The sequence below is a fragment of the Branchiostoma floridae genome, chromosome 17 (genome assembly GCF_000003815.2).
Source record: "Branchiostoma floridae strain S238N-H82 chromosome 17, Bfl_VNyyK, whole genome shotgun sequence".
NCBI classification, from domain to species: Eukaryota; Metazoa; Chordata; class Leptocardii; order Amphioxiformes; family Branchiostomatidae; genus Branchiostoma; species Branchiostoma floridae.
This window is the reverse complement of record NC_049995.1, coordinates 12991152-13008402: the sequence shown is the minus strand read 5'-3', so window position 1 is coordinate 13008402 and position 17251 is coordinate 12991152. Positions and strand designations below refer to the sequence as shown.

Genomic DNA, 17251 nt, shown 5'->3' with positions numbered 1-17251 from the left:
ATGTTTGCTAAGTTCTTTTCGACATGAGTTTAGTTCATTCAAAGTGAGAAGTATTTGAATGTTGTAGTCTTTATATCAAAGTTGTCACTTGTCCTTGACATCAAGTCTCAATAACTCTGTAAATTTTCTTTTGGCAAAAAAATTTTGACGCTTGTTTTGCCCTTCTTTTACATTGTGATTGTGATAAATTCAACTTAAGGAAGTAAAGAAATATTTGTACATCAGATCTATAACTATATAGTTTTGACATAGAGTTTCAATAACTCTTGACTATCATTATTCTGTAAAACTATCTTTTGGAAAAAAAATAACATTTTACACTAGGGTCCGGAACACGGTCCCAGATATTGGATAGTTCCATCCAAACCTACATCCATGTGTGCGTGTGCACAGTTAAAGATCTTACAAAAATTGCTATACTTTTGTTTTGTCAATTGAGATTTCTGTAATCTTTACTCAGTCTCTTTCATGAGTCTTCAACAAGTTTGTAACAGCTTTTCTGGCATCAAGTACGCAGTCGTTCACCCCAACCCCTCGGTACGAGCAACCGACCAGGCTCAGCGGTAGTCTCTTCTCTGCTATGTATGACTCCATTTGTTCTGTGGATAAACACAAGCAAATGCAAACCTGTATAAAACTTATGCATGTATCAGAATGGCTAAAAGTCTGAAAAATTGTGATTCAATAAGAAATATTTATGATTTTCAAATATAATTTTGTTTTTAACTGTACTCAGGAGGTGTTGGCCTTGTGGACATACTAATCCTGTTGCCCACACCTCTCAGATTTCATTCTGAGAATCTCAAAAATATTCCTGGCCACCTTACCTAATCTGTCCGTGTGTCCAAGTGTGTACTGTGGTATACAATCCTGTAATGGAAACATAAGTAGTGTGATATAAGGGTAAGCGTAATTTAAGTTATAGTGTATTTAATATACAACTTTCAAAATCTTCTATTTCTTTGGTTGATTCTAATCGTGATTAGTCATTGCTTTTCCCTGGTATTGTCAGGCATTAAAGTTTCTCTCTTTAATCATATGAGTATGGTTTTGTTTTCTTGAAACTGAATTTTGCACTAACACTTAGTAATACTCAGTATATAAACTGCATAGAACAGATAAAAAAAGAATGACAGACTGTATGAATGAATGCAGGAATGAGTGAACCAATAATTATGTCAATAAGTGAATGGATGAATGAGTAAAAAGAATGCATCAATAAATGAATGAATGGATGTATGAATAAATGAATGAAACAATAGGGGCATGAATGAGTGAATAAATGAAACATCCCTACAGCTGTGCCTATAATTATGGTACTAATACTGTATTGTTCAAAGAGTTCAACAATAAATCCCAACCTTCTGAATAGTAGTGAAAGACCGCAGCGGGCTGGACGTGATGTTTAGGTGTCGGCTCATGGTTTCCAAGGCAACGTCCAGGAGAAGGGATGTGTCGACCTCGTTAGGGTCGCCGAACTGCTCACAAAACCAGGTACCTCCCATCATCACCTAGGGGATAAGAAAGCTTATCAATAAACATGTGCTTAAACTTGGCTATAAACATGAGCTTGACAACAAATATAAACTTGAACTTGGTAATACACTTGGACTTGAATGTTCAGCAAACAGGAGATCATAGTTATCGCACATGGCCTGAGGTTCATGATAAGAATGATGTGAAGGGAATGGACTAATCAGGGCTTACTGAACTTTTCCATCGTAGCACATCTCGATCATATTTCTGCCAGCTTTGTCAGAAAACTACATAACTCCAGCAACTACATGAAATTTGAAAATGGACAAATGTAAAAAAATTCTGCTCTAAATTAAAAATCTATCAGATAGCATCCACTACCTTTCATGCTATCTGAAATACTGACAATATTTTCATCCACGTCGATGAGTAACTTTTACCTTACCCCGTATGCCTCACCTACATCATTGTAACACATCATTCTGGATTTTGTACTGTTTTTTAGGCATATCTGCCTTTTTGTATACTGTTGATTTAGTAGTACTGTACATCATGCAAATGCCCCTCCCCTGCAGTACCTACCGTAAGCCTCGTGGTGGCGCTGTTGGGACGGTTGTGCTGTGGGAAGATGGAGGAGTCAAACACAGCTCCCAGAATCCTCTCTGGCTGTCCTGATGGCACCAGGTAACCAAATCCCTTAAAGACAGACAAGGAATCTGTAAGAGTTTCTTAAGACTTAAGACGTCTTCTCCAAATCTCTTAATGACACCAAAGTTTTAAGGACAGATAAGGATCCTGTAAGACTTACTTTAAAAGGAAAATAACTTTTCAAGCTTTACAAGCTAAGAAAACAGCACTCGATGAAACAAAAATAAAACTGAAACTGACCTAAAACCATTGTGACTTCCATACTTATACCCCCATCCAGCCTCCATCCAGTGGAAAGCTAAGGGTCCTAAACATTAAAACTGAATCATTCACAGAGCTGACGCATCATTAATGATGTTTCGTCACTAGCTACACCCCCAGCCCCCAAACACACGTACCTCAGAGGGCAGCACAGATCCTGAGAACTCCAGGTTGACCAAGCCGATCGTGGCGGACGGATTCACGCTCAGGTTTTCAGATAGAATGGGATGATTACCAGCAAACATCTGAGACAAACCTGGGGAAAATGTTGAGTTTATGGTTAAAATGCAGTCTTGAACTTAGCCAATCAAAATGTTTGGTGAGACATGAGGATATATCTAGAAAAAAAAAGCTTGAAGTTCAGTTTAATAATAGAATTCAATCAATTTCTCGCATTCCCACAGCCTAGCAACATAGAAACAGCAAGAAACCTTACTGACCGATGTGTCACTGGGCACTGTGAAGTGTCCAATCGAACATAATTTCTTTTCATCTTGAACTGACATGCTTTATTCTTACCTTAAAATGTGCAAGAGCCAACAAAATAAACTGGCATTGTCTTTCATGTATATAGCATTTCTGAGCATTGACTATAATTAAGAAATAGACAATAAACAACAACAGTACTCACATTGACTTGGCACTGCAGATATGACATGGTTCACCTGCAGCTGTTCATCAAGGGTGTTCACCTGGGCAGGAAGGGTGTGTGTGTTGATACAGCAAAGCACACTATAGCTACCACCAGTTCTAATACATTATTATATTCTTAAAAGCAGCAACTTAAGCAACTGGATATGATTCTGGAATCATATCCAGTTGGTTGAATAAACTGCTTTTTTGAAAATCTTCTAATTCTAACCTTTATTGACCAATGCATTATTGTTTAAGCGCGTACTGCACCTCAACAAAATTCAAAACTTTCCAGCTGTTGCAAAAGTCCCTTGCTTTTTCTGGAAGTTAGTTCGTTTTTCAGTGTACCAAAGGTGTAAATCTGGATTGATGACTTGAGGAGTGCCAGAAAATGCCAAACAACAAACATTCTTTACTACCTCTTCCTCACCTGTACCACCTGGTTGGTTGTGTCAAACTCCAGCGTCTCCACCCTCCTGTCTGTAAGAAGTTCCACCCCACTTTTCATCAGGTATTCCTGTAAGGAGTTAGACAGTGCCTCAAGACCGTCCTTCAGCGACCACAGGGCCCATCTCTCCTGCCTTGCCTTCTTAAGGAGCTCACTGTCTACCTTAAGGGGTGATTCTGTACGTAGGTGCAAGAAGAGATCTTGTTACCTATGAAGGGAATGTTCCAAAGACAGAAATGTCTATAGATGTTTAGGAAGAAGAAATTCAGCACCAAGGACAGGTCCAATCACTCTGGAACGGTTGCACATTTGTTATTTAGTCCTGTGTACAGCTTCTGGGTTCTACAGAATACAGCCTGCCTACATTTTCTGATTAATTTCTAGTAGATTGTGGAATCAGCACTAAGGACATGTCCAATCCCTGTGAAACCATTGTATATTTCATATAGACCTACATGTATCTATCTTTTGGACAGATTGAAAAGTGTTTCTGTAGACAGATATAGTCAGAGAGAAGATCAGATTATCAATCATGGGACTGTATCTTAATGACAATATTCCATTGATTTTAGTTTGAACTAGACAGAAAATCAGCACCAAGGACAAGTCCAATTAATAAGATTATTAGCGAGAAATTGTTGTACATGTATATTGTCTATAGTCCATCTACAGATTGGGTTTACAAATGACTAAGCCTGTGGCATCTCCTTTCCTTTATCCTATCTGTTTCCTTGGTAGATAATGGAATCAGCACCAAGGACAGGTTCAGTCACAGAGAAACGTTCATGCATTTGATACTCCCATCAATGAATTATTATTATTTTTGTATCAATAAATTATGGTTATTCTACAGAACACAATCTGTGTGGCTACCTTTCCTAAATTTCCATTGTTTCTTTAGTAGATTTTTGAATCAGCACCATGGACATATCCAAATCCAATTCATGTGAAACTATTGTATATTTCATATAAGCCTATTTTTTTTGTAAAAATTGTGGACATTTGTTTCTGAAGACCACAGACATGCAGGAATTCCCTGGCTATTTTTTTTGTAGAATGTAGAATCAGTACCAATTCAAGAACATGTAATATGTAACATATAACGTACAGTAGACAGAGCCCTTACCTTATTTTCATAACAGATATGTATACCTAGATTGTGACTGACAGGATATTTATTTTTCTTGGCTTGATTATTTCTCAAGAATATGGGCTGTGTTACCAGATTATTTGCTGACCCATAATTGGTCAGAGATTATTTTCTTCACAAACCTTTTTTCTTCGGCCCAAACAGCAGCCCTCTTGTGATGGACCCCTTCCGCCTCTCTGCCTGTTGTATGCTGGGAAACAGCGCCTGGACGCTCAGCTGCCGACAGTCGCCGCCGTAGATCCCACGGACCATCGGGTCAATGGCATTGTCTGTAAACTGGGGAAGGGGGCAGAGTCAGTTTTAACTACGAATTAGTTTTACACAAGACTGTGCATTCAACTGTCTCACTGCAGCCTTCTTCAGAATTCAAATGACCAATCATGTAGGAACACAACCTTACTACATAAACATATAACATACAAGCAACTAGTCATAGATCACATACACTCAGCAACGGGTTGAAGGTCATATAACTCTGACCCATGTATCATATATCTCTGTTGACTTATGGCTGTTGTGCCCTGATGTTGATGGCAATAGAAATTGTTGGTCCTTGGAATTCTGTAAAAGACTTAAAATACAATGTACTTACTTGTACTTAAGCCGTGGACTTCAATAGAGATTGTTGTAAGATCTAAGCTTCTAGGTGACTTTTGATTGCATAGATTCACCAATATATAGATAAACTAATGTTGTAATGCTTCACCTGTTTCCCCAGCCTCCTACAGAAGAAGCTGTGCACACTCTCATCCCCCTCCTCCTCCCTCCCTTCACAAACATGTCGCTCAGACACAGTTAGAAACTTTGGGAGTCACAGAGACAGTACCTTCCATATTTCCCTCAGACACAGTTAGAAACTTTGGAAGTCACAGATGGAGAACCTCACCTGTTTCCCCAGTCTCCTACAGAAGAAACTGTGCACAGCCTTGTCCCCCTTCTCTTCCCTCCCCTTCACAAATGGCTCCCTCAGAAACAGTTAGAATCTTCAGTCTTACCTGTTTTCTCTCATAGTTAGAAACAGATAAGTCACAGATGGAGAACCTTACCTGTTTCCCCAGCCTCCTACAGAAGAAGCTGTGCACACTCTCATCCCCCTCCTCCTGCCTCCCCTTCACAAATGGCTCCCTCAGTCCCATCAGGGCAGGAGACTGGTTAGCAAACAGCTCGTACCTCCGGAACAGACCTCTAAGTAGAACGAAATGTCTGTCAAACCTACACTCTTTGGTTTATACCTCATTTTGCCTTATTCTGTCTTAGTAACAGTCGGGTCTACAGTGCTCATCAAATAGCTTGTACCTTTTGAACAATCATCTCCACGTGGTTGATCGTAAAAAATACCTTCAAGTCTTGTACTTTGCGCAGTGAACACCTTTATACATGCCTTTTGATTATTTGTAAATGTATATAGCATATTGTTCAGTTACCATGCGAAGGGCTGGCTTTTGAATAATTATGAAGCCCTGGCTTACCTTTTTACAGAGTCTGATGAATCAAAGGCTGGTTATCAATCGGCTCATATCTTAGAATTATCTAGGTTGGGGGGGGAGCATTGTTTACAGTCAAACCTGACGGTTTTACCTTGAATTTGTCTTTTTCAAGCTATAATTCTTCAGGGCCTTACAAAATATAACAATTTACTGTAAAAATAAATCTTCAGCCTCAAGAAATGTGTACTATATATGGTATATATCACTATTAGAGTGTTGAATCAGATGTACTGACTTTGTAAAATTCCAAGTTGTTGGAAAATAAAATGACAAGTGCAATGCATGTTACAGTTAGTTACTTTATTTGACAGTAAAAAACAACAAATTACCAAACTTGTGGAAAACAATTCAACTACCTTGTAAAATATCTCCACATCTGCATAGACTACTACATTACTTCTCGAATGTCTCTATTTACTTTCTAGCGACATCAATATTGTTGACCATTATCATAACCTAACATAAAGATTGATTTCAGAAATACTTGTGAAAAAGTTGGAATTATACACCCAACAGTCTGCAATAATGATAATCATTTCAATTTTTTGTAATTCATTGAATAAAAGATTACTGTAAATGCATTTAAGTTCGCGGAGATTTAATTTCGCAGTAGCGGGAAAATGGACTTTTCGGGGCGGTTTTAATTTCACGGTAGCACCATACACTGTAGTCTCTTACTGTTATGGAAAAATGTTCGCGGCGGTTTTAAATTTGAAAACCGCAAACATTAATCCACCGCAAAAGTTTCTGCATTTACAGTATCTCCTTACTAGTATCTCCTATACTTAGTTACTAGCATGTCCTGTGTTGCCATGGCAATGGCTCTAAGTACTATAATCATTATGATCATACAGACCAAATTAAGGATCCTTTTCTATGCTGAGAAAAACAGAGGATACAACTTCTTTGCACCCTGCATTATGCAGAAGTGGATCTGTAACAAGGCCTCTTTCTCATCAGAATGTCCACAAAGAGTTATAAAGCTTACAGCTTACAATACATACAGGTACACGTGTAAGGGGAATCTGATTGTTTGACATTTAACATACTGTTTAGTTCTTTAAAACATTCAGTAGCTGTGAAATATGGAGACTGTGTCATCCACCCAATCAGTCACCACTAGCTGTGCCTCTGTCCCCATGGCAACAGCCTGTGGCTTTCCCATGTCTGTAGTGATGTGTTTAAGGAATTTGCCTTTCTTGTCAAACATTTCAACACGGCTGTTTCCATAGTCTGCCACGATGATGTTACCTGCCCTGTCTGTGCAGATGCCATGGGGCGATATCAGCTGACCTTCACCACTTTCCTCACCTCTAAACAGAAACAAAAACTCACTTCCATCATCATTGTACACATAGACACAGTGATTTACACAGTCCGATACAAGAATGTTCCCTTCCCTGTCCACAGTGATGTACCATGGATTTTTCATCCCCTGCTGTTCACCCACAGTTGTCACAAGTGTCCCATCTGGCCTGAACACTTGTAATTCGCCATACTGGTTGGGGGGCTTTCCTTTGGTTTGTGTGATGAGGATGTGGTTCCTCCTGGTGTCCACAAGAACCCCTCTTCCCCAAATTGTCTTCTGTAGGTCAAACTTCCTAAGTATATCCTGTTTATTGTACTGCACAGCAAATTCAGCAGACCCTGTCTTGCCCACCACCCACAGGTTCCCCTCCCTGTCCAGGGCCACATCAGATGGTTTCATTTTCTCTTCACCTGAAACGACTGTTGGGAACTGTCGGTCAAATTTTCCCTGCAGGGTGAAGATTTGGATTCTGTAGTTCCAATAGTCTGCTACAAAAATCTCCCCTTCATCTGATATTGCAACACCACGTGGATACCTGAACTGTCCTGTTGCTGATCCTTTTCCCCCAAATGTCATCCTCTGAGACTGATTTTCCACTTGCCATTGGTTACCATGGTGATGGTCTGTGCCCCTTGCTGCTAGGATTGGTGCAGATGGAAGAGACTGGTCTGTCACATGTCCACATACTGGCACTGGGATGTTGGTGGGCTGAAATACAGCAGGCTGGGTTTGTACAGGACTTGAAAGCAGTGTTTCTTGCTTTTGGCGTTTCTCAGACATGCTGTTGGTTACATTCCTGGCAAACTCGGGTCCTGATGTCTTGATAGCAGCAAGGTACTACCTTAAAGTCCTTCTGGCACTAAGTTTCTACAGACAGGATAGCTTAAAGGGAAGGTGTGCTCAAAGGCTTGCACCTTGAGCCTGGTGAACAGCACAACTTTTAACCGACTTGTGTGCCAAATCTAGACAGTGAAGCTGCCTTACAGTGTTTCCAGCCCCGCCTCAAGTCAAAGTCCAGATTGCAACAGCTAGGTCAATATTTGCCTATGGTAATTTATTTTAGAGTCTTGTTTACCAACTGAAGGCGGTTTCTTCAACCTCCTTGTATTTATCAAACCTACTCCATGACGTTAAGTAATTTAAAACAGACTAAAATGGATGCTGAGCTGAGTACATGTTGCGATTAATACTTGCATTTTGCACATCATTAAACACGTAGTTTTCATAGTTACTAAGGTTCCTCCTTGAGTTATACAGAATAAAAAATAAGATGATTTTGAATGGTAACGGGAGGTGCCCCAACACGGTACGCTTTTTCTTGCGCTCAAACTCATGGCGCTCCATCGCTAGTTGCCTGAGAGTGGTCAAAGTTTGATGACTGAATTTTTTACACATGGATATGAACAACATACTTGATAAGAAATGCATTCATGTGGTTCATGAACCTTTCGCGCTGCGTGTTACAAGCGGTAAACACTGTGAGACAATTTCGTGTATGTAACCTTCCAATTTTGTGCTACGCTGGACAGTGTGCCTAACTCGGTACGCTTTTTTACATTTTGCTCTCTTCAGAAGTAAGTGGTAAATTTAAGTACACAGAAAAAAATTAATAGTATGATATTTTAGATTACTTTTAACAGTAAAATCGTGACTGTATGTACTTTCTGTCTCATATGAGGAAGGCTGTACCTAGAACAATCCAGCTGATGTTTTTACGGGCAATGGGCCGAATGCACTGATTGTGAATGCCCGACTAAAAAAACCATTACGAAAAAACGACAACGCCAACATCAACAAAACTCTGTGTGATTATATGAAAATATCATATACATCTCTCTATCAAGTCTTATTTTCATAGACAGCACGAATCATTTGTTACAGTCAAATAAATCTTTGGAGCGTTCTCTTGTCTGCCACCTTCACGGCCACACTCCCTTGGGAGTACAATGGTGGCAATGTTTATGTCGCTTCCTTTTGGTTGCTTTTCTACTCAACAAACATTTGAAGACCCATATCCATAGTGTTTTATGGAGCTTTATTTATGTGTATCATGGCAGTTGTGTGACTGCTTGGACGAGTTCGTATAGTTAGCGACACGAGCCGGCAATACGCAGGAGCCGGTGACCTCAGTGATTCAGCACTGTCAACATTACTGTTAGAATTCTGTTTTTTAAAAACATGAAGTAAATATGTTAAAGTATACTTGGAATGCAAATTAAAGCTGTGTGCATGGACTTAGTTTATTTACCTTTGTAATCAGCATAGTCAGCGGTAACAAACACGGTGTACTTATGGATAATAAGATCAGCAAAAAATCCGTACCGTCTTAGGACGGGAACCGTCTTAGGGCGGCCCCCGTTATATATCAATTTGCCACCATGTACATCATTTTGTATACCATTACTGCCATGACATATCAACTCATGATGTTTGGAAAAGATGTTCAATGATATTGCTGCAGCAAATATTGATTATGATTTTAATGCTCTTTACACTGACAAGTGGTACAAACTTGTTTGCTTCCTATTGTTACACCTATATAGTCCAAGCCCTAAAATAAAGTATATGTGATTGTTGTGTAAATACTGTCCACTGTACTCCCACCTGAAGTTTTTTGTTTTCTATATTTATTTATTTTTTTTCTATTTATTGGTTTGGCTGTACCGAACACACAGCCAGGGCTGCCCAACTAGCCTACGGCTATTACAAAGGGCTAGCCCTGCTGACAAACACATAGACAATACATTTATTTATTTCACCAGGAGAAACATATTGCTAGCTAGGCAGCTGGTGCAATTATTAATGATATGCCAGTCACGAATCTCAACCTAGCTCAAATAAACCATCTCAACCTAAATTCTTGACATTACAAAGAGACAAGAAGAATCCAAACCTATGTGTTAGAGCTAAGTTTTAGAACGGATGTTTTATATGAGTAACAGAAGACCTGTTACAATGTGTACTTTATTTGGACTTCATAGATTTGTATTCCTGTTTCAGCCCAATAGGACAAGGCTATCATTTGATAATGCAATATAGTACAGACACCCACCTGAAGTTGCTGGGCAGTTTGTGAAGTTTCCCGCCAGCGTAGATGAAACGGTTCTTCGCTCCCTCGTGGCTCGGAAGGACGGGCAGGATCTGGTCTGTCAACCCAAGGTCATCCGCCTGGAAATAGAACACGCACCCAATGTCACACTCTAAACTTGGAATGTCATATGCTAAGGAAATAGAATAAAATGATTACCCAAGGCTACATTCTAAACTTTCTTCTGGTAATATAACTAGAAATAGAACAATGCAAGCATCACAAATTATTCATGGTTTAATAGAATGCAAAAAAATAATAAAAAGTGAAAGTCCTTACCATCCCCACATACTGTAACGTTATATCAATTATCATAAATAGCTTCTTTGAAGTTAAGTTATGTTGCCCACATACTGACATACAAACATACATATTATTAACATACATTACAACTGCCACAAAAATGATAATCTTCTTAAGATAACAAAAAGTGAAAGTCCTCACCATCCCAAGGATGTTTGCCCCCGGTTCTCCCGCCACCCGGAGACTGCGAGGGCCGTGTTCGAATATCGCTCCTTCTTCTGTCCTGGTGGACTGGAGCCAGCCACCCAGGCGGGAACTTCCCTCAAGGAGAACAACCTGTGGAAACCAAACAAACAAAAAAGTGGCACATACCTGAGAATATTGTGTGCTTTATATCTTCCCTCTACTCATTCTTGAATCTTTAACATAAGTCCTTCAGTTTTCCACTGATTTTTAAATAAGTCCGGTTAAATCACGGGATGACAAAGTTTTTCGCACATAAACAGCACACTATCCCTTGCTGAAGTCTCTGTGACCGTCTGTCATATTCCACAGGGAAAAACCTATTTGCTTTACAGTGCTGCAAAATAAATGTTAAGTTTTATAATTGCAAATACATGCCCTAGGGCTGCTTGTAAAATGTAAGTAACACATGTAAGTGCTCGCTGCTGCAGTTTGCAGAATGCAGTGACTGTCTCAAATATGACCAAGGGATATATCCTAAGAAAAAGTCTCATGCCCAGTCAGAGATGGATACTTTGGAGAATCCGAGAACTGAGAACATTCAGAAGTTATCATTCATTCCTTCCAACATGGCGGCGATAGAGTAACAGGGAGTTTGGTGGCTCTAGAGCTTTTGACTTGTCCGTGCCCCAAAACAGCTCAGACTGTCTCCATACTAGTATAACTGCTGCTCTACTACCTATAGACTTCGCCTGGCTGATGAAAAAACGCAACCGAACGTCTACTGGCTCCAGCACGGAGGGGAAAAGTCCGTCGCAAAAGAACCCCCCTCCCAAGACGCCGAAAATGGCCACCTCTCGGTCCGACGCCGGTTCAGAAAAGGTGACCATGACATCCCTCTCACCAGAGCTGCAGACACTGGCTCAACTGATCTTAGCACAAGTTCAGAAACAACAGGAGACTGTCTTAGCGGAATTCAACGCCGTGGGAGAGAAGCTTTCAGCGCAAATACGTACTCTGGACACGAAAGTGGAAGGTCTCACGACCGATGTGAGCACGCTACGTGGTCGGGTGCGCGAGTTAGAGTCTGCCGCAGAGCTCCAGGAGAGTGAGGTGCAACGACTTAACGAGGCTTTACAGGAGGAACGTCGAGAGAGAGTTAAAGCGATTCTTCTGACCGAGAGGTATTCAATGAAGGCAGATGTGATAATAAGGGGCATTCCTTATAGGAAGGAGGAAGACTGCGGCCAAGTTTTTGCAGACTTTTTGACTAACGAACTTGGCTTCGATGTTACTTTGGATATGCCAACTGTTGCCATTCATCGCCTGGCTAAACCGTCTTTTACCAGGCCAAATCCACCATTACTGGTTCGCTTTGTCAGTTTTCACGACAAGGATAGGGTACTACAGGCCGGAAGGAAGATTCGTGGTAGCAAGTTTGTGGTACACGAGCACCTGCCTCCCGCCCTACAAGCCGCACGATCTAAACTCATTCCCGAGAGAAACACAGAAATCGACAAGGCCAAGAACAGCAACACAAAGGTGAGCGTATCGATCTGGGTCCCACCCAAAAGTACTTTTGCTGTTTTGATGGTAGACAGGAAGGAGAGAAAGCGAGTAGATGCTGTGGACTGTGTCTTGAAGTAGTACGAACTTGTGATATGATTATGTTCACAGGATACATTGTACTTTCTGTTGTGAAATATCTCGATTCCAATGTGCAACTAGTATTGGTGTCATTTAAAAGGACGCTGTAGTCTACTCTCATACAACGGTTACACTGCTACATTTTTTGCTCTCATGATATTTGTCGTTCAGTCTGTGCAGATGGTACAAGTGCACATCTGTTGTTGTTGTTTTGGAATGTTCCGAAGAATTCCCGACATGTGCGAATAATTTGCCTGAGGTGTTGGTATGAGCTGGAAATCAGAAATATGTTGTGAACCCTCTTGTTTTAAATATTATTGAGATGTGTTAAAAGGAGACATTGTAACAGGTTATCTCTTCTGATACAGTGGGGTAAAGCCACATACATGCATTTTGTTATGATACTTGCTGTTTCATGTGGGCAGCTGGTAGGTGCTTGTGGAATTTACATTAAAATGCGGTTGTTCTTTGAACACGTGTCCGAAGAGAATTTCTTGACAGCTGCGAGCAACAATTTGTTTGATTTCTGACCATTTTATGTATGGTTATTCTTTATGTTCTGAACTGGACCAATCTTTAATCTGGTTTGCTAATGACTTACTCTTAGTTTTTTGAGTTGGACCAATTGTTATATTTCTGTTTCATCTATTTATAGTTTAGAGTTCTGTTTTTGTTTAATAGGAGTGATGAACTGTACCATTTCGTTTGTTACTTTGGCTAAGTATTTTTGTGGGGTAAACGAGAATGACAATAATGATGGATTGAGCGAATGAGCCACCAACCTTTATCAACTTACTTTGTGTTTTGTTGACGTTAAGTTGCCGTATGCTTTACCTTACTTGATGTTGTGTTGTATATTATTTCTATTATGTTTGCATGGCATAGTGCTGTATGTCTGTACATGTTTTAGATCATATGTTGATTCGTTTAGTACGATTCATTTTCGTTTATGCAACCCCAATTGCCGCCTTCATAGACATATTTTTCTTTTTGCTTTAATCTTACCTTATTACTTGTGCTTCGCCTTCTGTGATCGCCCAGAGTATTTTCTTACTTCTCGTTCTTTGCTCGGTCCCCATGGTGTTACCAAAGCTTAGTATTTGCAGTTACAACTGCAATGGAATGGGCGATCATAGAAAGCGAAATCAAATATTTACATGGTTAAAAGATAAAAGTTACAAAATATATTGCATACAGGAGACTCACTCTACCCCTGTGAATGAAGAAAGATGGAGGTCAGAATGGGGGGGCCCGATTTTATTTAATCACGGTTCTAGTAACAGCAGAGGTTTGATGGTTTTATTTCAGGAAAATGTTCTTTATACTGTCCATCAGACACTGAGAATCAATCATCTCTAACCGTACGGGCAAAACAAAAAAACACATGGGAAAATGGGGAAAACTTGTGGGTTTACTTTCGTTATCTGCATGAAGAAATTGTGTGCAATTGGGGTTGCATTGCTTTCTTGACAATACTTTGTTATATTATCTACATTGTTCACTGGTTTTATTTAGTTTTTGTTGTTACGCATGTGCTTTCAGTTAACTTGTTTTATATGCCATGCTCCATTTGTTTTCATTTTTGTTTGAAGAAAACAATAAAAAGAATGATTTAAAAAAAAAAAAAAAAACATTCAGAAGTTTATCTGACCTTGTTGACCAGGTGTGGAGCCTTACTGAGGTAGTAGGCAGCCGACAGTCCTGAGATCCCACCTCCAATCACGGCCACAGACGTCATCTAAGGGCAAGGATAGGAAAATATCAATGATACTATTTTGACATAGGAGCATCAAGATAATATGGTGCTCAATACAAAATCTCACTCAAGCAACAGGATAAGTTTTGTAAATGGCGACTTATCTGAGATCTTTGTCTGAGTGTCTGTCTTAAGAAAACTAAGGCCCCGTTCATGATGCAAAAATCAATACGGATGCATCTGCATGTGCTTACATCCGACCACGATCCAAGTGCAAACGGTTTACATTTTGCGTCCACGATGCCCACGACCAAACCGTTTGATTCGGATGATTTTGCATTTCTCATTTATAGGTCAGGGAACAGTGCTCAAGATGTCGGGAATTTCCCTTCCCCGGCTCTTCTGGGTGTTGTTTTTCTAGAAAATACTGTTTGCCCGCGGAAGGGAGCGCCATCGGTCATAACAAGGTTTTACGATGACAGTAACGGCTAAAAGATTCCAATTCCCCGCGATATGACCCCGCGGTACCCGGATGTAATGTGGATTCACGCCGCATTTGCGTTCATGATGACAATTCGCAAATGCGGATTAAAAAAATCCGTTTCAAATCCACCTCCCGAGGTGGCACCGAAAAATCCGCATCAAATCCATTTCGGAGCGTTCATGATGAGAAATTTATCCGCATCAGCCAAAAATGCGGATGCATCTGCATGAATTTTTGCATCATGAACGGGGCCTAAGTCTCGAACAAGACTTGTGACCGACTGCTCCTCAGCTAACCGATAATGGTGATGAGTTTTGAGTATCAACAATCTTATTGTAAAGGCCTTGGTGACATTGTTTTCTTTAAATGCCAGGCTTATAGGTACCTGGGGGAATCTACCCTGGGAAAACACAGACTCTTACGAGGCGCGCAAAGTTTACCGATCCCTACAACACGCGCGCACGGAACACCCGCCGGCCCACGAACCAGCTGGCCCCAACTATCACTTGCCTCTCCTCTCGGAGAAGCAAGCGTTATTCGGGGGCCGGCGTAAGTGGGGCCAGCTGGTATTGGGGCAGGTGTATAGTCGCGGGAGGCCGCGCGTTATACAGGGAATCGGTAACTCTTCTTTGCGAAGCTTCTTCAAGCTGGTTTCCCAGGGTAGGGGGAATCATGAGAGTGGACATTACTATAGCCTCGTAACCTGACCTCCTAGCCAGCCCCATGTTTTCCATGAACCCATTCTAAGATTTTTAGATCTCTGCATATCAGAACTCACACATGCTCACGAAAACAATTATGTACAGACAGTTGAGGGAAGGGGGTGGGGGGCACTCAGAAACATGGTGCCCGGTCACATCCTAGTGTGGGACAAAATTAAATAACGCATATGCATTTAGTTATACATGTATTTAGTCATGATTTGCAATACTTAAGAAACGTCGATGTAGGTTAGACATCCAGGTAATAAGATACGCCAAAAATAGTTACTCAAGCAACTGGATATGGTTTTGAAACGGTCATGTGAAGGCCTTGATGACATGGGTTTTCGGAAAAACCTGTCCAGTCCAGAATGCGGAAAACCCTGTCCAGTCTGAAAAGAGGGTCTGCATGGGGGTATACGTTGTAAGCTACTAGGTACTAGTATACAACAACATTTTTTTAATCTTTGATATGGCTAAGCACAGAAATAACATCAACTTGAAGTGTGACACAATGTCATACAAAAATTATAACTTAACAAAAATCATCCATCATTGTTACTTCTGTGCATCATATAAAAAACTTCTACTCTTTAAGTCTTTGAGGCTGAACATGCTATTAGCCTTACGGCATAATTTTGCAAATAAAACACATTATCTTTAAAAGGATACATAGTTCTATATAGCTCACAACTTGTACTAGGGTTTGAAAAATGCCATCTCGGCTTTATTGTAAAATATATGTAATCTTATAACATTGTGTACTTAAGTCGTGTTGATATTGAAACCTTTCGCAGTCATTCTATTAAACCAGGATTTAAACAGACCAGCTCTCAAAATGAGTGCTGCACACTTATCATTTAAAGAAAACCTTTCAAAGCCTGTCTTTGTAATGTATTGCTATTATTTAACAACCCGAAATTGACGGACACTCACTATCCATTGTTTGATGGACAATGGGTGTAATTCTCTCCCCCTCATGTCCTACCAGATAAGTGTTAATTGGGTACTTTGCATTTGACAGAACTGACTTTGTGTGCATGCATATTGCACCTTTGGGTCACTCATTATGCTGCCGATTCTATAGTTATGTGTATCAGTTTAGTGTAAGTGCTGTCTGAAAATGAAATAATAGTCTTAAGCATTGCCAGGAACCCCTATGTAGACCCTCTTTTCAGACTGGACAGGGTTTTCCGCCCCATTTCCCTGTCTGGACTGGACAGGGTTTTCCGAAAACCCTGATGACATTGATACTTAAGAACTTTACACAAGTCTCAAAACACTGTTGCTAAAGTAACTTTAGACGAATCACATCAATAACTTTCACACACAGAGGAAACGAACAAGAAAGTCTAACCTTAAAACTCAGGAAGTTTCAGACGCTGTGAAGTTCACGAGTCCGACAGCACGTACCGCCTTAAACCAAGGACCGTTTAACCTCCTTGACGTAACATATGGAAAACAGACTCGCAACGTATCGGATCCGAGTTATGAAATCTTCGTGGGAAACAAACCAGAAATCGGCTTAGAAAAGTCTAAAATTACAAGCAAAAACGACCCACGTTTTCCTATACATTAGACATGTTGCCAAATTGCTAAACTAATATTTCATCAAATGAATCACCGATTAAATCCAACAGTTTTCCTTCCAACTACAAAGTTCACATACGTGTTGAATAACACATGTGTGGGGCGGAGCTAATGTTTTACTTCCGGGTTCACAGGTCAACATCTAACCCGAGGTGACCTGTCGTTCCCAGGATATCATGCGTATGGTACTCTGAATACGAGAGCAGG

The 17251-nt window shown here is 40.3% G+C and overlaps 1 protein-coding gene across 1 annotated transcript; it reads right to left on the bottom strand.

Annotated features, from left to right (window-relative positions):
* Window positions 1–395: 395 nt before the first annotated feature.
* Window positions 396–17185, bottom strand: LOC118404689 (protoporphyrinogen oxidase-like). The gene is made up of 13 exons (XM_035803936.1): window positions 16812–17185; window positions 14225–14311; window positions 10945–11079; window positions 10465–10580; window positions 5663–5801; window positions 4739–4892; window positions 3449–3642; window positions 3017–3077; window positions 2523–2641; window positions 2059–2172; window positions 1362–1511; window positions 828–870; window positions 396–599 (listed from the first exon to the last, which is right to left on the bottom strand). Exons 2-13 carry the CDS (start codon window positions 14309–14311, stop codon window positions 457–459), a joined length of 1455 nt encoding a protein of 484 aa, XP_035659829.1. The 5' UTR covers window positions 16812–17185; the 3' UTR covers window positions 396–456.
* Window positions 17186–17251: the final 66 nt, after the last annotated feature.

What these genes read in the sequence shown, in the direction of transcription:
- LOC118404689 (XM_035803936.1), bottom strand. Translation starts at nt 14,311, where the DNA reads ATGACGTCTGTGGCCGTGATTGGAGGTGGGATCTCAGGACTGTCGGCT. An exon ending in CAACCAACCAGGTGGTACAG is followed by an intron (nt 3,078 to 3,448) that starts GTGAGGAAGAGG and finishes CTTCCTGCCCAG; the next exon opens with GTGAACACCCTTGATGAACA. An exon ending in GATCTGTGCTGCCCTCTGAG is followed by an intron (nt 2,173 to 2,522) that starts GTACGTGTGTTT and finishes TCTGTCTTTAAG; the next exon opens with GGATTTGGTTACCTGGTGCC.